This window comes from Leopardus geoffroyi, chromosome A2, assembly GCF_018350155.1.
Source record: "Leopardus geoffroyi isolate Oge1 chromosome A2, O.geoffroyi_Oge1_pat1.0, whole genome shotgun sequence".
NCBI classification, from domain to species: domain Eukaryota; kingdom Metazoa; phylum Chordata; class Mammalia; order Carnivora; family Felidae; genus Leopardus; species Leopardus geoffroyi.
Window position 1 is genome coordinate 5675730 of NC_059331.1, and position 22843 is coordinate 5698572.

General features: G+C 55.8%; 2 protein-coding genes and 1 long non-coding RNA gene across 3 annotated transcripts; 2 read left to right on the forward strand and 1 right to left on the reverse strand.

The window, feature by feature from the left end:
- The first annotated feature begins 6 nt into the window (after window positions 1–6).
- Window positions 7–7734, forward strand: NDUFA7 (NADH:ubiquinone oxidoreductase subunit A7). The gene is made up of 4 exons (XM_045491820.1): window positions 7–112; window positions 541–590; window positions 3418–3567; window positions 7525–7734. The coding sequence occupies exons 1-4, from the start codon at window positions 62–64 to the stop codon at window positions 7613–7615; spliced, it is 342 nt and encodes a 113-aa protein (XP_045347776.1). The 5' UTR covers window positions 7–61; the 3' UTR covers window positions 7616–7734.
- Window positions 697–10121, reverse strand: LOC123605236. Its single transcript, XR_006715670.1, has 3 exons — window positions 10009–10121; window positions 8119–8259; window positions 697–863 (listed from the first exon to the last, which is right to left on the reverse strand). It is a non-coding gene; the product is annotated as an uncharacterized LOC123605236 (long non-coding RNA).
- Window positions 10122–10143: 22 nt separating this feature from the next.
- On the forward strand, window positions 10144–14561 carry CD320 (CD320 molecule). Its single transcript, XM_045491819.1, has 5 exons — window positions 10144–10339; window positions 12838–12951; window positions 13323–13556; window positions 13840–13998; window positions 14125–14561. Exons 1-5 carry the CDS (start codon window positions 10213–10215, stop codon window positions 14265–14267), a joined length of 777 nt encoding a protein of 258 aa, XP_045347775.1. The 5' UTR covers window positions 10144–10212; the 3' UTR covers window positions 14268–14561.
- The last annotated feature ends 8282 nt before the right edge of the window (window positions 14562–22843 follow it).

Genomic DNA, 22843 nt, shown 5'->3' on the forward strand with positions numbered 1-22843 from the left:
GGGTTTTCCCAGCAGCCCCCACAGTAGAGACGTCACCGGCGCCCTTCAGCGCAGACGGAAGATGGCGTCCGCTACCCGCTTCATCCAGCGGCTGCGGAACTGGGCGTCCGGGGTGCGCGGGGCGAGAAGGGCCGAGTGGGGCGGGGCGGGGCGGGTGGCTGTGGGTTCAGTGCTCCTCGGACCCGCGCCCGCCAGTCCCCTTCCTCCTGCACCCTTGGGCCTGACGCTCTTAGTGCTGAGATTCTCCTAGACTAGAACCAGTGTCTCAGCCCAGAGCCCCCAACTCCTTCGGCCGACACACCCACCTCCACCCCAGCCCTCGACCCATTCAGGCCTGAGGTCTGCCTAATCCCAGACCTTCTTAGCCCTGTATCTTGTGGCCCAGGCCTTAGCTCTCCTTATCTCCTCCAGGACTCATACCCCTGTACCAAACTGTTCATCTCCGACCTTCCTTTCTCCATCCCTGGGATGCCCCTGCTCCCTCGCCCTCTCCTCTCCTGAGGTGCCCTGCAGGCTGACCTCCTTCCTCTCCTCCCACAGCAAGACTTGCAGGCGAAGTTGCAGCTGCGCTACCGGGAGATCTCCAAGCGGTGAGCAAGCCCCGCTCGCTGCCCATACACCGGCTCTGTCCTGTTATTCTCACGTCAAGAACAAAATTCGTATTCCTTTAGACCCCTGGAGTGCTGGGCCGGAATCCTGCCTCCGGTCCCTGGCAGTCCGTGGAGGCAGAGGTTTGATATTAACTTCCCTGTACTCCGAGCGGGCTGCTCGTGGAACAGTCGGGTTGGGCATGAATTCAGAGTGGATCGTGTAGCTGTGCAGTCTTTAGTGTGGCCCTGCCAGTTAGTGTTATCACCCCCAAACTACAAATGAAAAGATTTAAGGCTCAGAGAGGATAAGTCATTTGCTTAAAGTCACTTAGAAGCTTGAAAATGACAGCTGAGATTTGAACCCAGAAGTGTCTTGATTCCAAACTCATTTATGTCCAAAAATTACTTGATATTTACAAGGCCCTGATGCCCTCTCAGAGATAACAGCACCAACAAGAAAAGTTACTATTCTCATTCCTTTTGTGGAGCTCAAGTTCTAGGAAGAGAAAAAGGTGGTAGGGAAACAAACGCAACAGGTAAAAAGCATTCTGGAATGCTCTGAATGAATGAACGAATGAATGACAAAATGAATTAGAATAAGCTGGAGGGTGGCAATCTCATGTCAGGTGGTCAGGAAAGGTCTTTTTTTCTGGGATTGACGTGTGAGCTACCTGAAGGAGAAGGAGCCAAAGGGCAATTATTGAAAGAACATTCTGACAGAGGGAACAGTATGCTCCAAGCCTGTTGAGGCTGGACAAAGCCAGAAGGAAGAAGGAGGCCAGGGTGGCTGGAACACAGTGAGGAAAGGAAGAGAGAGCAGTATATAGGAAGTCAGGGGAGCTGGCAAAGGTAAGGCAGCCAGTGAGGATTAGCACAAAAGGAAAAAAAAATAGCATTAGAATAACCAAGTTTATGTGAATGCCTGCATGTTGTAACTGATTCCAAATATCAGAAGTTTTGAGTTGCTGCTCTATCTAGGGTCGTTGGTGCCAGTTGAGGAAAAGGTTTTAAAAAATTTCCAACTTCTTGAGGATAATGGCGCCTCCTAGTGATGCATGTGGGTCTTTCCATTGGGCCCTGGTTCTTACCTTTCTGCAAGGTGGTGGAAAGTGATGGCCACATCCACCAGGGGCCGTCTGGACTCCAGGGGTGAAGCAAATTCTAACTGCCACACAGGATATTGCTTTTTTTAATTTTTTTATTTTTAAGTAATCTCTACACCCAAAATGGGGCTCGAACTCACAACCCCGAGATCAAGAGTCACATGCCCTATGCTCTACCAGCAGACAGCCAGCCGCCCCAGGATATAGCTTTTAATATTAAATTTGTAAACTTCCTTTTTATTCTTATTTCTCATTAAAAAAAAATTCAATTTTTACTCTTTTGAGACAGAGAGAATGTGCACATGAGCAGTGGAGGGGCAGAGAGAGGGAGAGAAACCTAGGCAGGTGCCCCTCTCATTTTTTTACACAATGGTTATCACTTGTTTTAAGAAAATCTTAAGTCCTGGGGCACCTGGGTGGCTCAGTTGGTTGAGTATCTGACTTCAGCTCGGGTCATGATCTCGTGGTTTGTGGGTTCCAGCCCCGACAGCTCAGAGCCTGGATCCTGCTTCCGATTCTGCGTCTCTGCCCCTCCCCCACTTGTGCTCTGTCTTTCTCTCTGTCTCTCACAAATAAATGTAAAAAAAAAAAAAAGAAAAAGAAAAAGAAAAAAGAAAGAAAATTTTAAGCCCTGGGGCACCCATGTGGCTCAGTCCATTAAGTGACTCTTGATTTTGGCTCAGGTCATGATGTCACTCTTCATGAGATCAGGCCCCGAGTCAGGCTCTGCACTGACAGCATGGAGCCTGCTTGGGATTCTCTCTCTCCTTCCCTCTGCCCCTCCCCTGCTTGTTCGCTTTCTCCTTCCCTCTCTGTCTCTGTCTCTGTCTCTGTCTCTGTCTCTCTCTCTCAAGATAAATAAGTAAACCAAAAAAAAAAGGTTTAAAAAAAACAAAAACTTAAGTCCTGGCAAAACACCAAACAAGTTATTTTAAAACTCCATGATTTTATGATTTCTCCTATCTTTTCTGCCTTTCTCCTCTGCTGCGTTTTCCAGGGAAGCTTCTTTTTTGTTTTGAGGTTAGCATTTCCTTTTCAGGCATGTGGCTTCTTTGTAAATTCACCCCGGGTTTTAGCCCAGCCCAGGACAGAGCTCTATTCACTCACCCACCGTCCCCCCCGTGCCCCCCCACTCCAGCTTTGGCTGTAGCTGTGGCTACCAGGAGGTGGCAGGAAATTTGGAGACCTCAGAGGACAAGGTGCTCTTTGAGTAATAAGCCTTGATCCCAGCAGAGTTTTCCAGAGAGTTCCTGAGATGACTGGAAACCCAAGAGTTCTGTAGTCTGGCTTTTGGGACAAAGACCTTCAGAAGAAGCTACGTCTGGGGCTATTGCCAAGCATTTATACACTAGGACCTCAGACCCTGACCCCTTCGTTTCCTGAGCACCGGCAGGCAGAAGAGAGGTCAGATGCAAACTTTGGGCCATGGTGGGGTGGGAAGAGGTCTGGGTGTCCAGTCTGGGCCGCCCCCTTCCCTCGGAAGCTTCAGAAAATGTCCTCTGTATCGGTCACGTTTGGGGCATACTTGCCTTCTAGCACCTTCCCATCCATAGCAGAGGTTGCTACCTGCCTTAGGGCCTTGGATCCTCCTTAGCCATACATCCATGACAGTGTGCCAGGGGGATCCCCTGGCCTGTGGCCCAGTGACTGAGGCCCATGCCAGCCTCACCGGGCCATAAGAGTGACTTTCTGCTAGCTTCAGTGCTGATGTTCTTTTCCCTCAGAACTCAGCCTCCTCCCCAGCTCCCTGTGGGCCCCAGCCACAAGCTCTCCAGCAACTACTACTGCACTCGCGATGGCCGCCGGGAAGCTGTGCCACCATCAGTCGTCATGTCCTCGCAGAAGGTACTGGCACCGGGCAAGCCTGCAGAGAGGTGAGGACCTCACCGCCTTCCTGAAACCAGTCCTTCCTCTTGCTTGTGCTGTTCAAGATGCCCATGTATGGAGCGTGAACCATGTCAGGAACTGTGCTGCGGGGGCTTTTTACGGGAGAGCTCTTCGAACCGCCCCCCAGCCCAGGGAAGGGGGTAGGGCCTCAGCCAGGGGTGTGATTCCTGCAAATCACATGAAGCTTCAGGGTCCCTTCAGGTGCTCTGGGAGAAGCCCAGATATTGTTTTTGTAACTGCGTATTTTTTTTTTTTAATTGAGGCATAATTGGCATATAACATTATATTGTTTTTGTAATTTTGTATTTTGTTACAACTGAGGCATAATTGAAATCTGCGCACAGGGGTACAACATGAAGATCTGATACTTGTGTACGTTTGAAATGAGCGCCACAGTAAGTCTGGTTACCATCTGTCACCTCACGTAGTTGCACGTTTTTTTTCTTGTGATGAGAACTTTTAAGACCCACTCTCTTCGCGGCTTTCAAATATGCAATCTAGTGTTATTAACTAAAGTCACCATGTGGTACATCACATCCCCGGGACTTACTTTATAATGGGAAGTTTGTACCTTTTGAACCCCCTTTATGCATTTCTTTTTTTATTAAAAAAAATTTTTTTTAATGTTTATTTATTTATTTTTTATTTTTTTATTTTTTTTAAATTTTTTTTTCAACGTTTATTTATTTTTGGGACAGAGAGAGACAGAGCATGAACGGGGGAGGGGCAGAGAGAGAGGGAGACACAGAATCGGAAACAGGCTCCAGGCTCTGAGCCATCAGCCCAGAGCCCGACGCGGGGCTCGAACTCCCGGACCGTGAGATCGTGACCTGGCTGAAGTCGGACACCTAACCGACTGCGCCACCCAGGCGCCCCTATTTATTTTTGAGAGAGACAGAGACAGGATGCGAGTGGGTTAGGGGCAGAGAGAGAGGGAGACAGAATCTGAGGCAGGCTCCAGGCTCCGAGCTGTCAGCACAGAGCCTGTTGCAGGGCTCAAACCCATGAACCGTGAGATCATGACCTGAGCTGAAGTCGGACGCTCAACCCACTGAGCCACCCAGGTGCCCCCCCTTTACGCATTTCATCCCCGCCCCCCCACCTGCCTGCTGCCTCTGGTGACCACCAATCTGTTCTTTTTATCTGTATCTTTTTTCATTTTTTTGTTTTGTTTTTAGATTCCGTACATAAGTGACATCCTATAGTACTTGTCTTTCTCTGACGTATTTCACTTAGCAGAGTACTCTCAGAGTCCATCCATATTGTTGCAAATGGAGACATTCATTTTTATGGCTGAATGGTATTCCACTCTGTGTATATGCGTGTGTGTGTATGTATACGTATATATGCACACACACACTATTTTCTTCATACTCTTCTTAAAGAATTATGTAAATTTCAGGCCCCTTAAAACTCAGTTTTGTCCCTGGCCTCAGGCGCCTCCTCTTAAATAAATGGGGCCATAATATCTACTGTAGGGAATTTATTTTAGTCCACTCGGGTGGCTATGACAATATCATAGAGTGGGGTGGCTTATAAACAACAGAAACTTATGTTTCTCATAGTTCTGGAGGCTGGGAAGTCCGAGATCAAGGTGTTGGTAGATTCCATGTCTGGTGAGGGTATCTTCCTGGCTCATAGATGGCATTTTCTTGGTATGTCCTCACATGGTCGAAGGGGTAATGGGTGTCTAGGGTCTCTTACAAGGGTGCTAACTGCATTCATGAGAGCTCCTCCCTTATGACCTAGTCACCTCTCAAGGTGACTCCTTGAGGTGTCACTACCTCCAAGGTGACTCTACCTCCAAAGGCCATCACACCGAAGGCGGGGATTTCAATATATGAATTTGGGAGAAACAAAACATTCAATTTGTAGCAGAGTTATTATGAGGATCAATTTCCATAGTTAACATTTGTAAGGTTTTCGGATGGAGTCAATGCCCTGCCTGCCTACTAATCACAAGTTAGGCGGTGACGGCCCTGTTGCAGAAGAGGAAATTGAGGCACAGAGAGGCCAGTTGACCTGCCTGAGTCACACAGCCAGTGGGTAGCAGAAGCAGGATTTCAAAGCAGTTTGCCCAGACCCTCAGTGCTGTCTGGTCTCTACAGCCAATTCACTGTGTGGGCTGAAGCCAACCCTTCATGCCTTCTTGAGCCTCATTTTCTTCATCTGTAAAATGGGGATGGTGGGCTTGCAGTACGACAAGGTCTGGAAGGTGATGAGGCCAGGACGGGCCTGCTGTATAGTTAGAACTCCGTGAATGGCCTGGGTCGTGGTCCTTATTATCTTCTGACTCCCCGGAGTCCCGCACCAGACTGTGGCAAGCCACCCTATTCCCCCCATACCTCCTCCCCTGCCCCTGGGATGCCTGCCTCTCCTAGGGAGGCTGATTCTGCCTCTTCTACCTCCTTCAGGCTCCTGGGAGGCTGGGCGGCCCTGGAATCCCTGCTCCCGGGAGGCTCATCCACGAGAGCCTGCCTGCCTGCCTGCCTGCCTCCTCTCCCTTTTTGCTTACCGTGTGGGATGCCTGCCTCTCCTAGGGAGGCTGATTCTGCCTCTTCTACCTCCTTCAGGCTCCTGGGAGGCTGGGCGGCCCTGGAATCCCTGCTCCCGGGAGGCTCATCCACGAGAGCCTGCCTGCCTGCCTGCCTGCCTCCTCTCCCTTTTTTTTTTTTTTTTTTTTTTTTAATTTTTTTTCAACATTTTTATTTATTTTTGGGACAGAGAGAGTCAGAGCATGAACGGGGGAGGGGCAGAGAGAGAGAGGGAGACACAGAATCAGAAACAGGCTCCAGGCTCTGAGCCATCAGCCCAGAGCCCGACGCGGGGCTCGAACTCACGGACCGCGAGATCGTGACCTGGCTGAAGTCGGACGCTTAACCGACTGCGCCACCCAGGCGCCCCTCCTCTCCCTTTTTGCTTACCGTGTGGGATGCCTGCCTCTCCTAGGGAGGCTGATTCTGCCTCTTCTACCTCCTTCAGGCTCCTGGGAGGCTGGGCGGCCCTGGAATCCCTGCTCCCGGGAGGCTCATCCACGAGAGCCTGCCTGCCTGCCTGCCTGCCTCCTCTCCCTTTTTGCTTACCGTGTGTGCAAGCCTCCCAATCCTAGGCACCAGGGGCTTGGGTCGGGAGGCGCTTGCCTTGGAGTTGTTGCCACAGTGTCTCCTTAGGGCTCACTCTGGGGCAGATGGGGTATTTTTAAAATAAAAATTTTTTTTTAATGTTTATTTATTTTTGAAGGAGAGAGAGAGAGACACAGTGTGAGCTGCGGGGGGGGGCGGGGGGGGGAGAGGGAGACACAGACTCCGAAGGAGGCTCCAGGCTCCAAGCCGTCAGCACAGAGCCCGAGCGGGTCTCGAACTCACGGACCGTGAGATCATGACCTGAGCTGCAGTCGGACGCTCAACTGACTGAGCCACCCAGGCGCCCCTGGATGGGGTATTTTTTAATCGCACTTGACCCTCAGCCCCATTGGACTGCGGCCAGGGCCTGGTCTTAGCGCTGTGCTGGGGCATGTGCAGTGCCTGAGGGAGGAAAGAGCAGTGGGCACGCGGCACCTGATCGCCTGACCCTTTACCAGTGTCCTGTTTGGGGGCAACCGGAATGGGGTGCTCGTCCACCCTGGGGCCGCAGGTGGGAAGGGGTGCTGGGGAAGGAGCCCAGCTATTCAGGGCTGGCTTTGAGCTCAGGAGCCAGGGCAGGCCGACGGGGGGTTCACACGGGGCTTGGGCAGGAAGGGGGCTGGCCAGTTCCCAGCAAGGGTTGGCTCACCTTTTGGGGGACCCCAGTGAAGGAGTTTGGGCCTCTGGAGCACCCTCACTCTGGCCTCAGACCCACAGTCTCGGCAGGCATGTTCCTGCTGGGCGCAGGTGTGAGCTACCCCAAATCCATGCGCGCTGCTCTGTGGAGATCCGACCCTAACCCAAATCCGTTTTCCTCTCCAGCTCACTTGCCGCTGCCACTGAGAAGAAGGCCGTGTCGCCGGCTCCTCCCATAAAGAGGTGGGAGCTGTCCAAGGACCAGCCTTACCTGTGACTGCACCCTGGGGCACCTGGCCCGGCCCTCAGGGCCACCGGAGGGCTTCCCCTCCTTGTATTCCTTCCGGGGAGACCGGGACCTAATTTATGACAAATACACCCTGCTCTCCGGTGTCACTTCTGTTTTTACTTTCGAAGCTACACACGGCTTCCGTGGATTTCCCGGTGAAGCTGGTGCTGAATCTCTGAACTCTGTCAGCACTCCAGGAGCAGGGGCGGGATGGTGGTTCTTGAGCTTCGGGGTAACACGCCGTCGCCGGGCACAGGTCAGATGACACGGGGCCCAGGGGCAGGGCATCTAGAGTTGTCACCATCCCTTCCCTGAAGGCCTGGCTAACATAGCAGTGGGGTGGGTTCCAGGGCCTCTGGGTGTTTGGGGGGCACCGACTGAGGGACAGCAAAACCGAGCACAAACTCGCCATTAAGTACGTCAAGAGCTCCCGCAGCAGTTGCTTCTGGGGCCACGGGCCAGTACCCTCCCACCGCACGCCGCCTTCTGACCTTGACCGCCTTGCAGCTCCTGGGGTGGCAGAGAACAGCCGGGCAACTCACAGGAAGGCTTGACTGGGGGCAGGCGAGGAGAGGCCTCCCCGAGCCAGAAACCCTTTCTGCACAGGCCCTGGGGAGGGAGGTGGAGTCAGCCTAGGGGAAGAAGGGGGGGTTGGTCCTAAGAGGAATGAGCAGTTGTGTGGAAGCCAGAAAAGAAGTAGCCCAAGTCCGGCTGCCCTGTGGAAGAACCCCACAACCCTTCCATAGGGTAAGATCGGGTTGTTGAGAATGCCGTGTTCTCTGGAAGCATAGAGCAAGGCAGGGAAGGGGAACCGTCCCAGGCAGGAGGTATGTAGGGACCCCCAGCGTGGATGACGCAAATGATAAATGCTCGAGGGGAGAAAACTGTGGCTGAAGCCAGGGAAGGCTTTCTAGAGGAGGTGGGATTCTAATTGGAGCAAAGGGGGAGTCCGATTCAGGAAGAAGATCAGGAAGGAGAGGAAGGCTGGGCAGTGTGTCCCGAGGCCACTGGGTAGGCAGCCCTGAGGGCTTCCACAGAGGCAGGCTTTTAGGACACAGACTTGAAGTTTGGCAAGGGAGTGGGGGTGGGAAAGAAGCCTGACACCTCACCTTCCTGCCTGCTAGGTGCTGTCGTAAATGCTATCTGATCTCAGCTCCTTCCTGGAGCTATCCTGTGAGGTCATCGCTGTTGCCATACTCCCTGGACAGAAAAATAGGAACGGAAGGACCAGGAACTCGCTCAGGCTCACCGAACTCCGGCTTGAACCTGACAGGAGTCTGTGCCCAGCTGCTACAAATGGATGGCTTCTTCAGCTGTTATCCCTGCACCCCGGAGCCCTCTCGCCGGGAAGCCGAGCCTCTACTCTGGGGAATCTGGGAGGTTTTGAAACGACAACAAAAAACCCCAACATATGTTACACGCTCCGAAAGCAGCTAAAACCTTCAACATTTTCTCCTACTGAATCATGCCAACAACCCGCAGAGCCCCTTGTAGGAAAATCTGGATGCTTTAGTGTTGCTTCATGGGAAACGGGGGGCAGGGGGGTGGGGCGGGGTAAATGCTTGCACCCCTGTCAACGCTGAGGTTCTGCTGGCAGTCCAACATGTTGCTTCTTCTGAAGGCAGAGCTGTAGATAAAATATTTATTTTCAAGACAACACAGCAGTTGATTGGATAGGAAGCTGGCAGACGGTTTGTATTTTCTGTGCCTTCTGGGTGAGCATGACCAGAGATAGCCCAAGGGCTGCCTTTGCGGATCTTGTTCCGGAAGAAAAACCCCCCACCTCTGGAGGAGGTGGGCTATGAAGACCCAATGAAGCGTGGTGGCCGTGAGTGAGCACACGCGTCTGGCCTAAGTGATCTTGGTGGCCATCTCTGTGGTTCCCAGAGTCAGCTCAGCGGGAGTGACCTCCCAGTAGGCACAGGTGACCTGGCTTTCAATTGTGAGCTCAGGTTCACACACTTAACCTATTCCTGAGTTCTCACCCTATCTGGTCCCCCGCCTCACCGCGGAGTCCGTGCCTTTACAGGGACATCCAGGTGCGAGGACAGGACCCATGATAGAAGCCGGGCACTGGAAGCGTTTTATTCATTTATTCACGAAATATTTAAGAGCCTACTATTGTGGCAGACCCTTCTAGGCACTGAGGATACAGCGAGCAACCCAGCATTCCAGTCCTACCGCTGACTTAGTAGTCGCCAGACCCTAAACTAGAGTATAGAAAGGCTGGAGGGAGAGGCTGCCATATTAAGTATGATAATTGCACAGTCACATTTGCTGTAGGATGCATGCGAAACATTTAATGTTGAGTAGACCCGACAAGTTCCTTTACATTCCCATTAGCTTTTAACTTCGAATGGACCCAACACCTTTCGACATACCTTGTCACTGAGAAAAGTGTGTTAGAGCCTCAAATCGTGGGTGTCCCCATATTCGGACATTTACGGTGATCTTAGCCGCGGGCGCCGCGAGGACCTGGGGGCGTGGGCCCCGCCCCCGTCCGCTGCGCGCGTGCGCTGGGATAAAAGCGAGGCCGGCCCGCTCGCGCCCAGTGCCAGGGCAGGGGCGGTGCGGCGAGCGGCTGCATGGCGCGGGGCGGAGCCCGGCGGACAGCGGCCCTGGGCCTGGTGCTGCGGCTGCTGCTCGGCTTCGGACTGGGCCTGGAGGCCGCCCCGACCCCAGTCCCGATCCCGTTCTTGGCCCACAGCCCAGGTGAGAGCTCTGCGCAGCCCGCGCGCGTGCCCCTCGGCGGTCCCACCCCACCCCGCGCGCCGGCGGCTCCTCGCCATTGGCTGTTTCGCTGGTCTGTCCCGGACACTCCCCCGGCACGTGGCTCGGGACTCCAGTGTGCCGTGAACCTGGCCTTTGAGAGCCAGCCGTCCCCAGCTGGCGACCCTCGCCTGGGTGGCTCTGCCTGCCTTTAACTACTCTGTTTCTACCCTGCCCACACCCCTCTCCTGCTCGGCTTTGTCGGACCCCTTTGTCACCTCCAAGCCGACCTTCAGCCCAGCGTGGGCAGGAAGGCTTGTTGCAGGCTCTGGTTGTCCGACCTCTAGCCGTGCGTAGCCGGCCACCTGGCGCCTCTGGGAGCGGCTGTGCCTCCTAAATCCTCGCCAGACCCTGAGGCCATGTGGCTGAGTTTCCTGGGCCACCAGGCCCCCGCTCTCCCCCATCTCTGCACCTTCCTCTTCTGGCCTTAGAGAAGGAAAGGTTTTCCTCCCTCCCGGTCACCCCCAGGCCCCTGGACACATGCGCCTGGGCCTAAGTGATCTTGGTGGCCCTCTCTGAGGTTCCCAGAGTCAGTTTGGCGGGGAGTGACCTTCCTGTAGGCACAGGTGACCCTGGCTTTCAGCCTTGAGCGCAGATTCACACACTTAGCCCATTCCTACCTGAGCTCTCACCTTATCTGTCCCCCGCCTCACCGAGGAGTCCCTACCTTTATAGGCTAAGTCTTCCTGGTTCATTTAAGGAGGTAGGACTCCCCTTAACCAAGTTCCAAACCCCACAACAAGTGGTTTTCTCTCCTCAGGACACTGAAGTGGGAACTCCTAGCAAACCCCTTTTACAGGGGAGGAAACTGAGTCACGGGTCGTTTCCCCTCCTGTCTGACCCCACGAGGCCTGGTCTGCTGTGCTCTGCCTCCCATTTTCCAGGAGGGCCAAACACTCCAGGGAGGGAGGTGGGGGGTTGGCAGGGCCGAGAGCGGCCGGGCCTGGAAAGGAAGCCTCGCCCAGGGGCTGCCAGACCCCCAGGGGCAGGGAAGGAAGCTGGCTCCAGGTTGGCCATAGCTCTTCCGGGCTCCACCACGCTTGGGGACTGTGTGGGCCACAGGTACCTTTGGGAATGGAGGCCTGTGGAGCACTGGGTTTGGAGGCTGAGGCCCGTGAGTAAAGGTAGGATTGGCAAGAAGGGCAGGATCGAATGGGGTGGGACCAGGCTGGGTCCAGGCCAGGTATTCGTCACCTGCCCTACTGCACCTGGGAGGGGAGCCTTCAAGGCCATTCCCTTCCTCTGTCACTCACACTCCCTCCTGCTGGCCCTGGCTCCAGGCCCTTCTGTGCTGCTCCAGCAGGTCAGCATGCAGCCTGAGCCTCACTGCCTAGGGTCCCGGAAAGCCCAGATCTCGTCCGGACTCAGCCTGGACCCTTGTGTGACCTGTATCCACTTATTGTCAGCTGCTGCCCTGGACTTGCGGTCACAAGGTCCTGGCCCTGATCTCCACTGAGCGTCCTTACCATCTGTGTGGATACCAGTTTGAGCACAGTTGTTCTGAGAGGCAGGTGGAGCTTCAGGCATCCGAGAGTCTCATGAAACCCCTCCCAGGAAAGCAGCTGAGATCTAAAGGTTGGGGAGGAATCGCCAGTTGCAAAGTGGGGGCAAGAAAGGGTGCACTGGACCAAGGAACAGCACAGGCAAAGGCCCAGAGGGGGAAACAAGCCAGGCCTCTTGGAGAACCTCGGGAAGGCCAGGACAGAGGGTGCTGGGTGAGGAAGCAGAATGAGGGTGAGGTCCAGGAAGCATTTTGTGCTGGGCCAGGCACTGGGGCCACACGGGAAAAATAGTGATTTGGTGCGAGAGGGTCAGGGGACCAGGGCACGATTTTGAGCAGAGGGGAGGCAAGGGTGGGTGATGGAATGATGGGCTTCTGTGAGGTCTCCGGTGTCCCGAGGGGGTGGGGCCTGGCTAGGAGGTGGCACATTTCAGATGGGGAAAGTGGTCGGATCCGGGCGGAATTTAGGAGGTGAGTGGACAGGCCCTGGTGAGGAAGCAGGTCCTCTGCCCAGGGCCTCAGTTTCCCCTGTGCTAAGTAGGTGGGATACAACCTGCCCTGCTGACGCTGACCATGGGCGGGTCACAGATGGCCCCTACCCGAGCCTGTTTAACCATGGATCTTGGAGACACGCCTGGTAGACTCTTGGATCAGGGAGACCTGGGCTCAAACCTCGAAGCTGCCACCAGCTCGGCAGCCTGGGACCTTATCTCTCCTGGGTGTCTTCTGCACCACGGGGGGTGGGGGGCAGTAGGACCTTTCCTGTGAACTGCTCCGCTGCAAGCCTCACACGTAGTAGGTCCTCAGCAAACGGTGGCCACCAGGGGCATTCCAGCGCCCTGGGACCTGGCCGGTCTCCTGGTGGTCAGTCTGTAACGTTGTGTCCCTGGCGGAGGCCAAGACTCGGGCCTCCCAGACCTCACTTGTGTGCGTCTTGCAGGCTCGTGCCCGCCCACCAATTTCCAGTGCCGCACCAGTGGCTTCTGCGTGCCCCTCCCTCTGCGTTGCGACGGCGACAAGGACTGTCCGGATGGCAGCGATGAGGAGGAGTGTGGTGAGTCGCAGCGCCCCTGGGGGCGGGGCTTGAGGAGGCGGAGCTGCAGGGAGGGGAGGTGCTTGTGGAAGGGGCGGGGCTTTCAGGCTGGCACGATGGGGCGGGGCCGGAGGGTGGACAGGGCTTACAGGGTCGCGGGCTTGAGAAGAGGTGGGTTTCATGGGAGGTGGGCTTCGTGGGGCCTTGGGAGGAGGGGCTTGCAGGGAGGCCGGTCCTTGGAAGGCGAAGCGAACAGGGAGACATCTTCAGGGTGGGTGGGTTTTACAGGGTCGCCTGTTCCTGGAAGGCAGGGCTCACCGGAGGCCGGGTGGAGGAGAGTACCCCAGCTCTCTTGGGTGGGTGTTTGGGACCTGACTGACCCTGCACCTCAGGCATCAAGCCTTGCGCCCGGGACGGACAGTGCCTGCCGCCCACTGGCAGCCCCTGCCCCTGTGACAGCATCGATGACTGCCCAGATGGCCTCGACCACACCGTTCACAACTGCAGTCGCCAGCCCTGCCCGGCCGGGGAGCTTCGCTGCCTGTGGGGCGGTGCCTGCATCCCCCACACCTGGCTCTGCGATGGCCATCCCGACTGCCCTGCCTCCAGCGACGAGCTTGGCTGTGGTGGGTGCCCTGCGACCCCAGCGTGCCTGCGGGGGTGGGGAGGGCCGGGCGTTAGATAAGGACACCTTCCGGCGGGTGACCAGGCTTGGGGTGTGGACACTCGGGTCTTCCCCGCGCCTGCGCCCCCATGGGGGCAGCGGTGCTCACTGACCTTACTCATTCTGGGTTGGGAGATGATGCGCCCCAAGGTCCCTCCAGGCATTTGGGACACGTGTAGTCCCTCCCTGCCCCTCATGCCCTCAGCGCCGACTCCCCAGCTACTGAATGCCTGGACTTCTTTCAGGAACCGAGACGCCCCAGGAAGGGAATGCCACAGCCGTGGGGACCCCTGTGGCCCCAGGCACTGTCACCGATCTTGGGAATGCCACCGCCACCTCGTTTGGGGACCAGGACTCAGTCCAGTCTGGAAACCGAAGTGCTTGTGGGGTTATTGCCGCAGCCGGTAGGAAGACCGGGCCCTCCCGCTCCTGGGGGCAAGGGAAGGCTTGGGGAAGGGACAGGCTGGGCCACAGACCCCCCTTCCCGGTGTGGGGGCTGTCATTGACTCCTGTCCGTCTGCCACCCACAGTGGTGCTGAGCGCAGGTCTGGCTGCCATCTCCCTGTTCGTGTTGTCCCGGCTCTGGGCCCGGGGGCGCCTGAACCAGCTAGGGCTGCTGATGGTCGTGAAGGAGTCCCTGCTGCTGTCGGAGAGGAAGAGCTCGCTGCTCTGAGGACGAGCTGCTGCCACCACGTCACCCGGGCCCTGGGCACGGCCACTGCGGCCACATCAGCCCTCGGACGTGGCTTCTTCTGGCCATGCAGCACCGTGGACCTGAGCTCCTGTAGATGTGGCCCTGGAGGTCACGGGCACCTGGACCCTCGCCCCAGATGCAGGAAGCCTGGCCCGGGAGCACGTCACAGCCGGAACCTAGGGGCTGGCCCCAAGCTGCTCCGGGGGATGGCCCCAACTAGACACTCCTGCTGCCTCTATCTGAGGGTGGTGATTAAAGTTACTTCACATCTTCCGCCTGCCTCTGGGCTTCTGTCTCCCTCTGCCCGGGCAGCTCCGTTACAGCCCCTACTCCACAGTGGAGTGTCCTGAGAAGGTGGGACTCGGGGACCCAGCCCTGGGTGCTCCCTCGGCCGCTCTGCCTCTGGCTTTCTGGGATCCAGAGCAGGTGGCAGTGGGGCTGGGGCAGCCGGGTGGTCTGCATCACCCGCAGGCTGCCCCACAGAGGAGCGGGGCTTAGGCAGGGCCTCCGGGAGTCCTGGGGAACCGCCATCCATCATGGCTTCTTCCTCCTGGAGGTGTAAGCTGGGCACCTCAGGGTTGGTCTGGGCTCCGCTCAGTTTTAAAATGTAGGAATGTGGGGGCGCCTGGGTGGCGCAGTCGGTTAAGCGTCCGACTTCAACCAGGTCACGATCTCGCGGTCCGTGAGTTCAAGCCCCGCGTCGGGCTCTGGGCTGATGGCTCAGAGCCTGGAGCCTGTTTCCGATTCTGTGTCTCCCTCTCTCTCTGACCCTCCCCTGTTCATGCTCTGTCTCTCTCTGTCCCAAAAATAAATAAAAACGTGGAAAAAAAAAAATTAAAAAAAAAAAAAAATGTAGGAATGTGTGTGAGTAGGGGAGGGGCAGAGAGAGAGGGGGAGAGAGAGAATCCCAAGCAGGCTCCGTACTGTCGGCACAGAGTCTGATGTGGGTGTTGAACCCACAAACTGTAAGATCATGACCTGAGCTGAAACCAAGAGTGGGATGCTTAACCACCTGAGCTACCCAGGTGCCCCAAAAGCGTAGGTTTTATTATTGTGCAGGTATGGTGCGGCCAACGGAACAGGAGACTGCCCTTGAAAAGATGAACGGTTCCCAAAAGGAGGCGGAACACCAGGGCCACACGGGGAAGGAGGCCTCAGCGTCCCGAGGGAGCTGGAGGAGAATGTGGGCAAGAACCTTTATTGTGGCTCCCTTGGGCAGGGGTGGGTGAGGCGGGGTAAGCAGGCCTGGGATTGGCTAGTTTGAGTAATGTCAGCGGGCTCTGGGGTAGGTGCTGTCTGTCACACAGGTCCCAGGCTATTGGCAGTGATGCCATGGGCTAGGAACGCCTGGGGCAGCCGCCTGGGGGGCCCGTGCTGTGCCCCGCGAGCCCCCACAGGCATTTGCCATCCGCAGCCAGTGCTGTCGCTGGGCTGGCCCTCGTGGCTCGCCTTATGATCGCAGGGCACACTTCAGCAAAGACTCTCCGGGAACTTTGAGGAAAGGGGGGTGATGACTCAAGTCCTGGAGGGAACGCGGGCCCACACAGCGAGATCACGGGTAAAGAGAGAGTGTGGACTGGGAGCTCTGCCTTTCTTAGGGTCCCAGGTGGGGGTGCCCAGGTTTTTGTGGGGTCACCGTTACCGGTGAATTGAATGCGTAGGAACAAGAGTGAGGGCAGGAGGGGAGAAGTGGGGTCTCTGGAAGGGCCGGTTACCTAGGTCACCCAGGGCTTTGAAAGAGGGAGCTTCGTTGAGTGGGGGCAGCCGAATTCCTTATCTGGCTGTGCTGTTTGTCGCCGCGTCTTACAGCTGGCGATTCGTTTATTCCAGAGGGACGTCGGCACTCCGGGCTTAATACCAGGAGCTGACAGTGCGCTGTCCTTAGCTGCCTGGCCCTGGCGTGATCAGGGCGGTTGGGGGGGGGGGGGGATACTGGCTCAGGGGATGGGCTCTGGACCGATTGCTTTGCGTGTGAGATGTGTGCCCTCCACTGGTGAGCTGTCTGCTGTCTCTGGGAACTGGCTAACCCCATGAGGGACAGTCCCTCCTGGTCAGCAAGGCTCCGGATGCCAAAGAACCAGGAGTACAGAAAATATAGACCAGACATACCCCGATCACTGGGTGTTGGCGACAAGGTTCTCCGATCCTCATTTTCCTTGTTTCCAAGTGGTGTGGCCAGAGCCCCTGTGGCCTCCTTGCGTGGAGGCGATCTTCCTGATATCCCTGGTGGTGGACTGGGTGTCTGCCACCAGCTGGGCCCATGCCACCCGCTGCTGGGAGAGCACCCGGGATCCCACACAGGGTCTTGGGGCTGCCACCTCTGGCAGGCAGAGAGATGGCCCCTGGCCGTGAGATGCTGGGTGTAGGGGTAGAGGGCCGGTGCACCAGGAGGGCTTCCTGGGGGTGGTGAAGCTGGGCTTTGGGACTCCACCCATCTCCCAGTGGGGGAAGGTGGTTGAGGTAGGTGTTGGGGTCTGGGCGTTGAGCAGGGGACGGGGGGCCTGAGTTCTCGGTCAGTGCCGGGGGGCAGCAGGAGTGCAGGCTTGGGAGGTGGGCTGCAGGTACAATAGTGGCCCCAGCCAGCGGTGGGGGTGCAGGGTGCCCTGTCTCCTGGGACCCAGGGCCTTGCCTCTGCGCCTGCTGGAGCCAAGGTGAGCTGATGCAGAACCAAGCGCTTCTCCCAGGTGGCAGGAAGGAGTTCCACCGGAGGGTGGGATTTTCTTGTTTCTAGATTTTTCTCCCTTTTGCTCAGGCAGGGTCAGCCTCAGTGGGTCAGGGGGCGTGTAAGGGGGTTATGAGGCCGCTTGTCACACGCCACTGGCGTCACTTAGTTATCAGTGGAGCAAACCATCCTGTGCTTGGGGACTCTGCCACCCCAGTGTGTTCTCGCTCATGGCTGGCAGCTCTTTGGGGCCACCAGGAATGGTGGCTGTTGTCCTCTGCGGGCTGGGCCGGTTGGACATCACCACCTAGAGTTTCTCTGTCCTGTCTGGCGCCTTGGGATGGCCTGGCCAGCTGGGCCACTCCCTCTCCGTGTGGCTTTTCCATGTGGCCACCTGAACAGAACGGCCTTCTGTCTTTCGTGGCAACTCAGGGCTCGTCGAAGTGCAGAGCTGAAGCCACCAGACCTCCCGGCTCAGGCCGGGAACCAGGCCAGCATTCTCATGCTTCCGCAGAGTCCCAGGTCAGCCCAGATGTACGTGGGGACCACACACGGGTGTGAACACGGGGGGAGGGGGGGCCGGATGATGGTGCCATCCTTGGAGGCCAGCTCGTGCAGAGGGCACGAGCTGGGGACGGGGCAGGCGGGGGTGGGGGACTCCCTGTCCACCTGAGCCAGCTGATTCTCTGTGGGCCCGTGGCTCTGCTCTCAGGTACAGCTTTGTCATCTGCCCCCGGGGGCAGTCACAGGTCCAGATGTCTGTCGCTGTGGGCACGCTGGGGTCTCAGCTGCCTTTGTTCCCTGGAGCAGGGCTCACACTGCTGTCCTGTGCGGCAAGCCCTGTGAGTCACTTCCGGGAACCTGCGGGAAGGGTCCAGGTTTTAAAGTGGGGGGGGGGGGGCGGGGGAGGGGGTTGGGGAGCCCAGGAGGAGGGGGAAGAGGCGGGGTGGGAGCTGCAGGCAAGGATGGAAGGGTGTGTGTGTATATCTCTGTACAATTCTTTCTATTACTCTTTTTTTTTTTTATTGAGGGAAAATTCACAAAATTAACCACTAGCCATTTTAAAGCACACAGTTTACTTAAAGACATTTTTTTTTAAGTTAATTTATTAATTTGAGAGAGAGTGCAGGAGAGCATGAGCAGGGGAGGGACAAAGAGAGAGGGAGAGAGAGAGTCCCAAGCAGGCTCTGTGCCGTCCGCACAGAGCCCCACGTGGGGCTTGAACTCACGAACAGTGAGATCATGACCTGAGCCGAAACCAAGAGTTGGGTGCTCAACCGACTGAACCATCCAGACACCCCTCTTTCTTTCTTTTTTTTTTAAAGTTTATTTTGAGAGAGAGAGAGAGAGAGAGAGAGAGAGTGTGTGTGTGTGTGTGTGTGTGTGTGTGTGTGTGTGAGCAGGAGAGGGGCCAAATCAAGGGAGAGAGAGAATCCCAAGCAGGATCTGCACTGCCAGCACAAAGCCTGATGCGGGGCTCGAACTCATGAAATGTGAGATCGTGACCTGAGCCGAAATCAAGAGTCAGACGCTTAACTGACTGAGCCACCCAAGTGCCCCTAGTTCCAAAACATTTTCGTCCCCCCTCCCCGCCGAAAAGGAAACCCTGTCTCCATTAGGACTCATTCCCCATCTCCCTCCCTCAGCCTCTGGCACCTACGAATACAGTTTGTGTTTCTGTGGATTTGCCTGTTCTGGACATTTCCTGGGGATGGAATCATACCGTAGGTGACCTTTGATGTCTGGCTTCTTTCACTGAACATCATGTTTCTCCCCAAAGTTTCCCCCAAGGTTCTTCCCTCAAAGTTTCCTTGTGTCTTTTTTTATACCCCCTCCCCATGACCTAGGCAACCGTTGTTTGCCTTCTGACACTATAGATTCATTGCCTTTCTAGAATCACATAGTAGGTACCCTGTTTTGTCTGGTGGTTTTTACCTGACATGTTTATTTTAAGATCTTGTGCATACTGTTGTTGAGTGTGCTAAAAGTTAACTTGTTTTAGGGGGCGCCTGGGTGGCTCAGTCGGTTGAGCGTCTGACTTGGGCTCAGGTCATGATCTGGCAGTCGGTGGTTTCCAGCCCCACATCGGGCTCTGTGCTGACAGCTCAGAGCCTGGAGCCTGCTTCAGATTCTGGGTCTCTCTCTCTCTCTGCCCCTCCCCTGCTCCTGCTCTGTCTTTCTCTGTCTCTCAAAAAATAAAATGTTAAAAAAAAAATTAAAAAAAAAAAAAGGTTAACTTGTTTTATTGGTAAGCCCTATTCCGCTGTATGGCTGGCCCACACTCTACCTGTTGATGGACATTGAGGTCATTTCCAGCTTTATATTTATTATTAATTAAATCTTTATTTTTTATTTATTTTTTTTTTCAACGTTTATTTATTTTTGGGACAGAGAGAGACAGAGCATGAACGGGGGAGGGGCAGAGAGAGAGGGAGACACAGAATCGGAAACAGGCTCCAGGCTCTGAGCCATCAGCCCAGAGCCCGACGCGGGGCTCGAACTCACGGACCGCGAGATCGTGACCTGGCTGAAGTCGGACGCTTAACCGACTGAGCCACCCAGGCGCCCCTTAAATCTTTATTTTTGAGGGAGAGAGAGAGAGCGAGCGAGCATGAGTGGGGGAGGGGCAGAGAACGAGGGAGACACAGAATCCGAAGCAGGCTGCAGGCTCTGAGCTGTCAGCACAGAGCCCGACGTGGGGCTCGAAACCACAAACTGCGAGATTATGATCTGAGCCGGAGTCGGACGATTAACCGACTGAGCCACCCAGGCGTCCCAAGAGTTAATCATTTTAAAGTGAGCCGTCCCATGGCATTTAGCACACTCCTAATACCTGTAACCAGTACCATGTGAATGTTTTCACGGGCTTGTAGCATTTCAGAAGATACCTACCTGGGACTTTAACTGGGATTGCATTGCCTTTGTAGGTTAGTGTGTGGAGAACAGACATTCACTGAGCACCGACTGGGTGGCAGGCATTGTAGGTGCTGGAGACCAACCTTGAACAGAACAAGGCCCCCTCCCCCATGGAGGCAAGTGAGTGGAGGTGGGGTGAGGGGCTAGGCGACCAACCACTAAACTCTACTAAACCGGTATCTCGATGTCAAGTTGGGGCTAGGTTCTGGGGACCAAGTGCCGAAGTAGGAGTGATGGGCGTGCTGGACGGGGAGAGAGAAGGGTCACTGTCTTTACATTTGATAAACAAGAGGCTGGCACGGGGAGGCATTTGAGTAGAGAGCTGAAGGAAGATGAACTGTGCAGGTATGTAGGTGAAGAACATTCTGAAAGAGTAAACAGCGAGTGCAAAGGCCCTGAGGCAGAAGTTGTTCCAGACACAGGAAGTCTGGAGCCAGCGCGGAGGGGGTAGCGGCAGTGGTGAGTTGACGTCAGAAGATGTCTGTGAGCGGGGGGTGGGGGGAGGCACGGGGTGTGTGTAGCGAGGTGGGACCTTTGGGAGATTTGAACAGAGCGGGGCCATTCTCTGGCGGGTTTTAAAGTGTCTTCTTGCATTGAGAAAATCCCCCTGTAAGGACATGATTTATCTAACTGAAAGCTTCTGGCTTAGGACGCTGTTTTCCTGGTTTGTTTTGTCTTTACCAGATTGGTCTGGTCACAGCAGGGGCGTAGGTACACTTTGTTCCGAAGCAACACTTGTGTTCATTTGTATCCGAGAACCGGTTGGTTCTTCCTCAGGAAAAGCACGGCCTGGGATAAAAGGGATCTTGCCGATCCTTTCTTCTGTTCTCGTCACCGTGTGAAATTTCCAGTTCGATGGAGTTCTTTGGGTTACGTGGTCAGAGGTCTTCGTTTGTTCAAAACACATTTGTTGTAGATGAATGTTCCCGGCCAGACAATCGCAACCAGCCTCAAGGTCCCTCAGCGGGTGAATGGGTAAACCCGATGTGGTGTGTCCGCACAATGGGGTGTTATGCAGCCGTGAAGGGGAAGTCCTGACGTGCCGCCACGCGGGTGAGCCTTGAAAATGCCACGCGAAGGGGCGCCTGGGTGGCTCAGTCTGTTGAGCGTCCGACTTCGGCTCAGGTCGTGATCTCACGGTTCGCGAGTTCGAGCCCCGTGTCGGGCTCTGTGCTGACGTCTCAGAGTCTGGAACCTGCTTTGGATTCTGGGTCTGCCTCTCTCTCTCTGCCCCTCTCCCGCTCATGCTGTCTCTGTCTTTCAAAAATAAATAAACATTTAAAAAAGTTAAAAAAAAAAAAATGTCACGCTGAGCGAAAGCACAAAGTCAGATATTGTGGGATTCCACTCGTAGACAATGTCCAGAGTAGGTAAAGCTGTAGGGCCAGGAAAATAGTGGTTGTCGGGGGCCGGAGGAGATAGCGGGACAGGGGGTGAGCAGCTGAAGGACGTGGGGTTTCTCTTTGAGGGCTGGAATGCCCTGCGGTACCTTGCAGTGGTGGTCGCATACGTCGGCGAATGCCCTAAAAATGACGGACGTGTACATTTTCAGTGGGTGAATTTGGTGGTATGTGGTGTGATAGGAGCTGAGTTGTGTCCCCTCCAGAGCCCCATGATAAGCCCTAATGCTCTAGCCTTTATTATTTACCTTTAATTTGTGTTTTATGTTTTTATTTTTTTAATTTTTTTATTAAAAAAAATTTTTTTAACGTTTATTTATTTTTGAGACAGAGAGAGACAGGGCATGAACGGGGGAGGGGTAGAGAGAGAGGGAGACACAGAATCAGAAGCAGGCTCCAGGCTCTGAGCCATCAGCCCAGAGCCCGACGCGGGGCTTGAACTCACGGACCGCGAGATCGTGACCTGGCTGAAGTCGGACGCTTAACCGACTGAGCCACCCAGGCGCCCCTATGTTTTTATTTTTTGAGGGAAAGAGAGACAAGCGTGAGCGTGGGAAGGGCAGAGAAAGGGAGACACAGAATCCAAAGTAGGATCCAGGCTCCGAGCTGTCAGCACAGAGCCCGACGTGGGGCTTGAACTCACAAACCTTGAGACCATGACCTGAGCTGAAGTCGGACGCTTAACCGACTGAGCCACCCAGGCGCCCCTGTCTGGTATCCTTGTAAGCAAAGGAAATTTGGACACACAGGGTGGCACCGTGGATGTGGACGCAGATGGACGACCACGTGAGGACACAGGGAGAAGGTGGCCGTCTGCCAGCTGAGGAGAGAGGCCTCAGAGGGGACCAGCCCTGCCGGTGCCTTGACCTCGGACTTCCAGCCTCCGGAACCGTGAGGAAAAAAATGTGTTTAAGCCCCCGAGGTGTGGGGGAGCTTGTTACCGTCTCCCTAGCAGGCCAAAACGCGGGTTATCTCTCCAAAGCTGTTGCAAAGAGACATTTGTTGAACGGGGCTGTGCATTAGGCACTGTCTTAGGTGCTCAGGATACAGCAGTGGACAATAGACACTTACAAAAAAAGTGAGCAGTGTGTTTCTGCCTGTAGAGGGGAGGACAGGGCACAGGGTGGGGGCTGGAGGCCCCCCAGGCTGGTCCGTGGAGGGTGCAGAGGGCTGGGCTGGGCTGGGCTGGGCAGGCAGCGTGGGTGAGAGGTGGCCGCCTCCTGGATCCCTGTAGAAGGAAAAGCCGGTGGAACCGACACGCCACGGAGGCGGGGAGCGTTCGCAGCCGGGGTCTGGAGGACTGGGCGCGAGGACCGGGCAGGGAGAAGGGGCAGCCAGAGGTGGGAGGGAAGCCGGCAGCGCTCAGGAGACCAGAGCGAATCAAAGGCGGGGACGCCATCCCTGGGTCACGGGCTGTGACGTGGTCTGTAACGTCGGATCTAGAGGGGACGCTGGCATTTAATAACGTGAAGGTCATTGGTGACGATGGCCAAAAGCAGCTCCAGCGACTGAAAAGCAAACGGCAGGGAGAAGCGGGGTGTGGGTGACTCTGCTTTGGGGGCGGGGACGGAAATAGG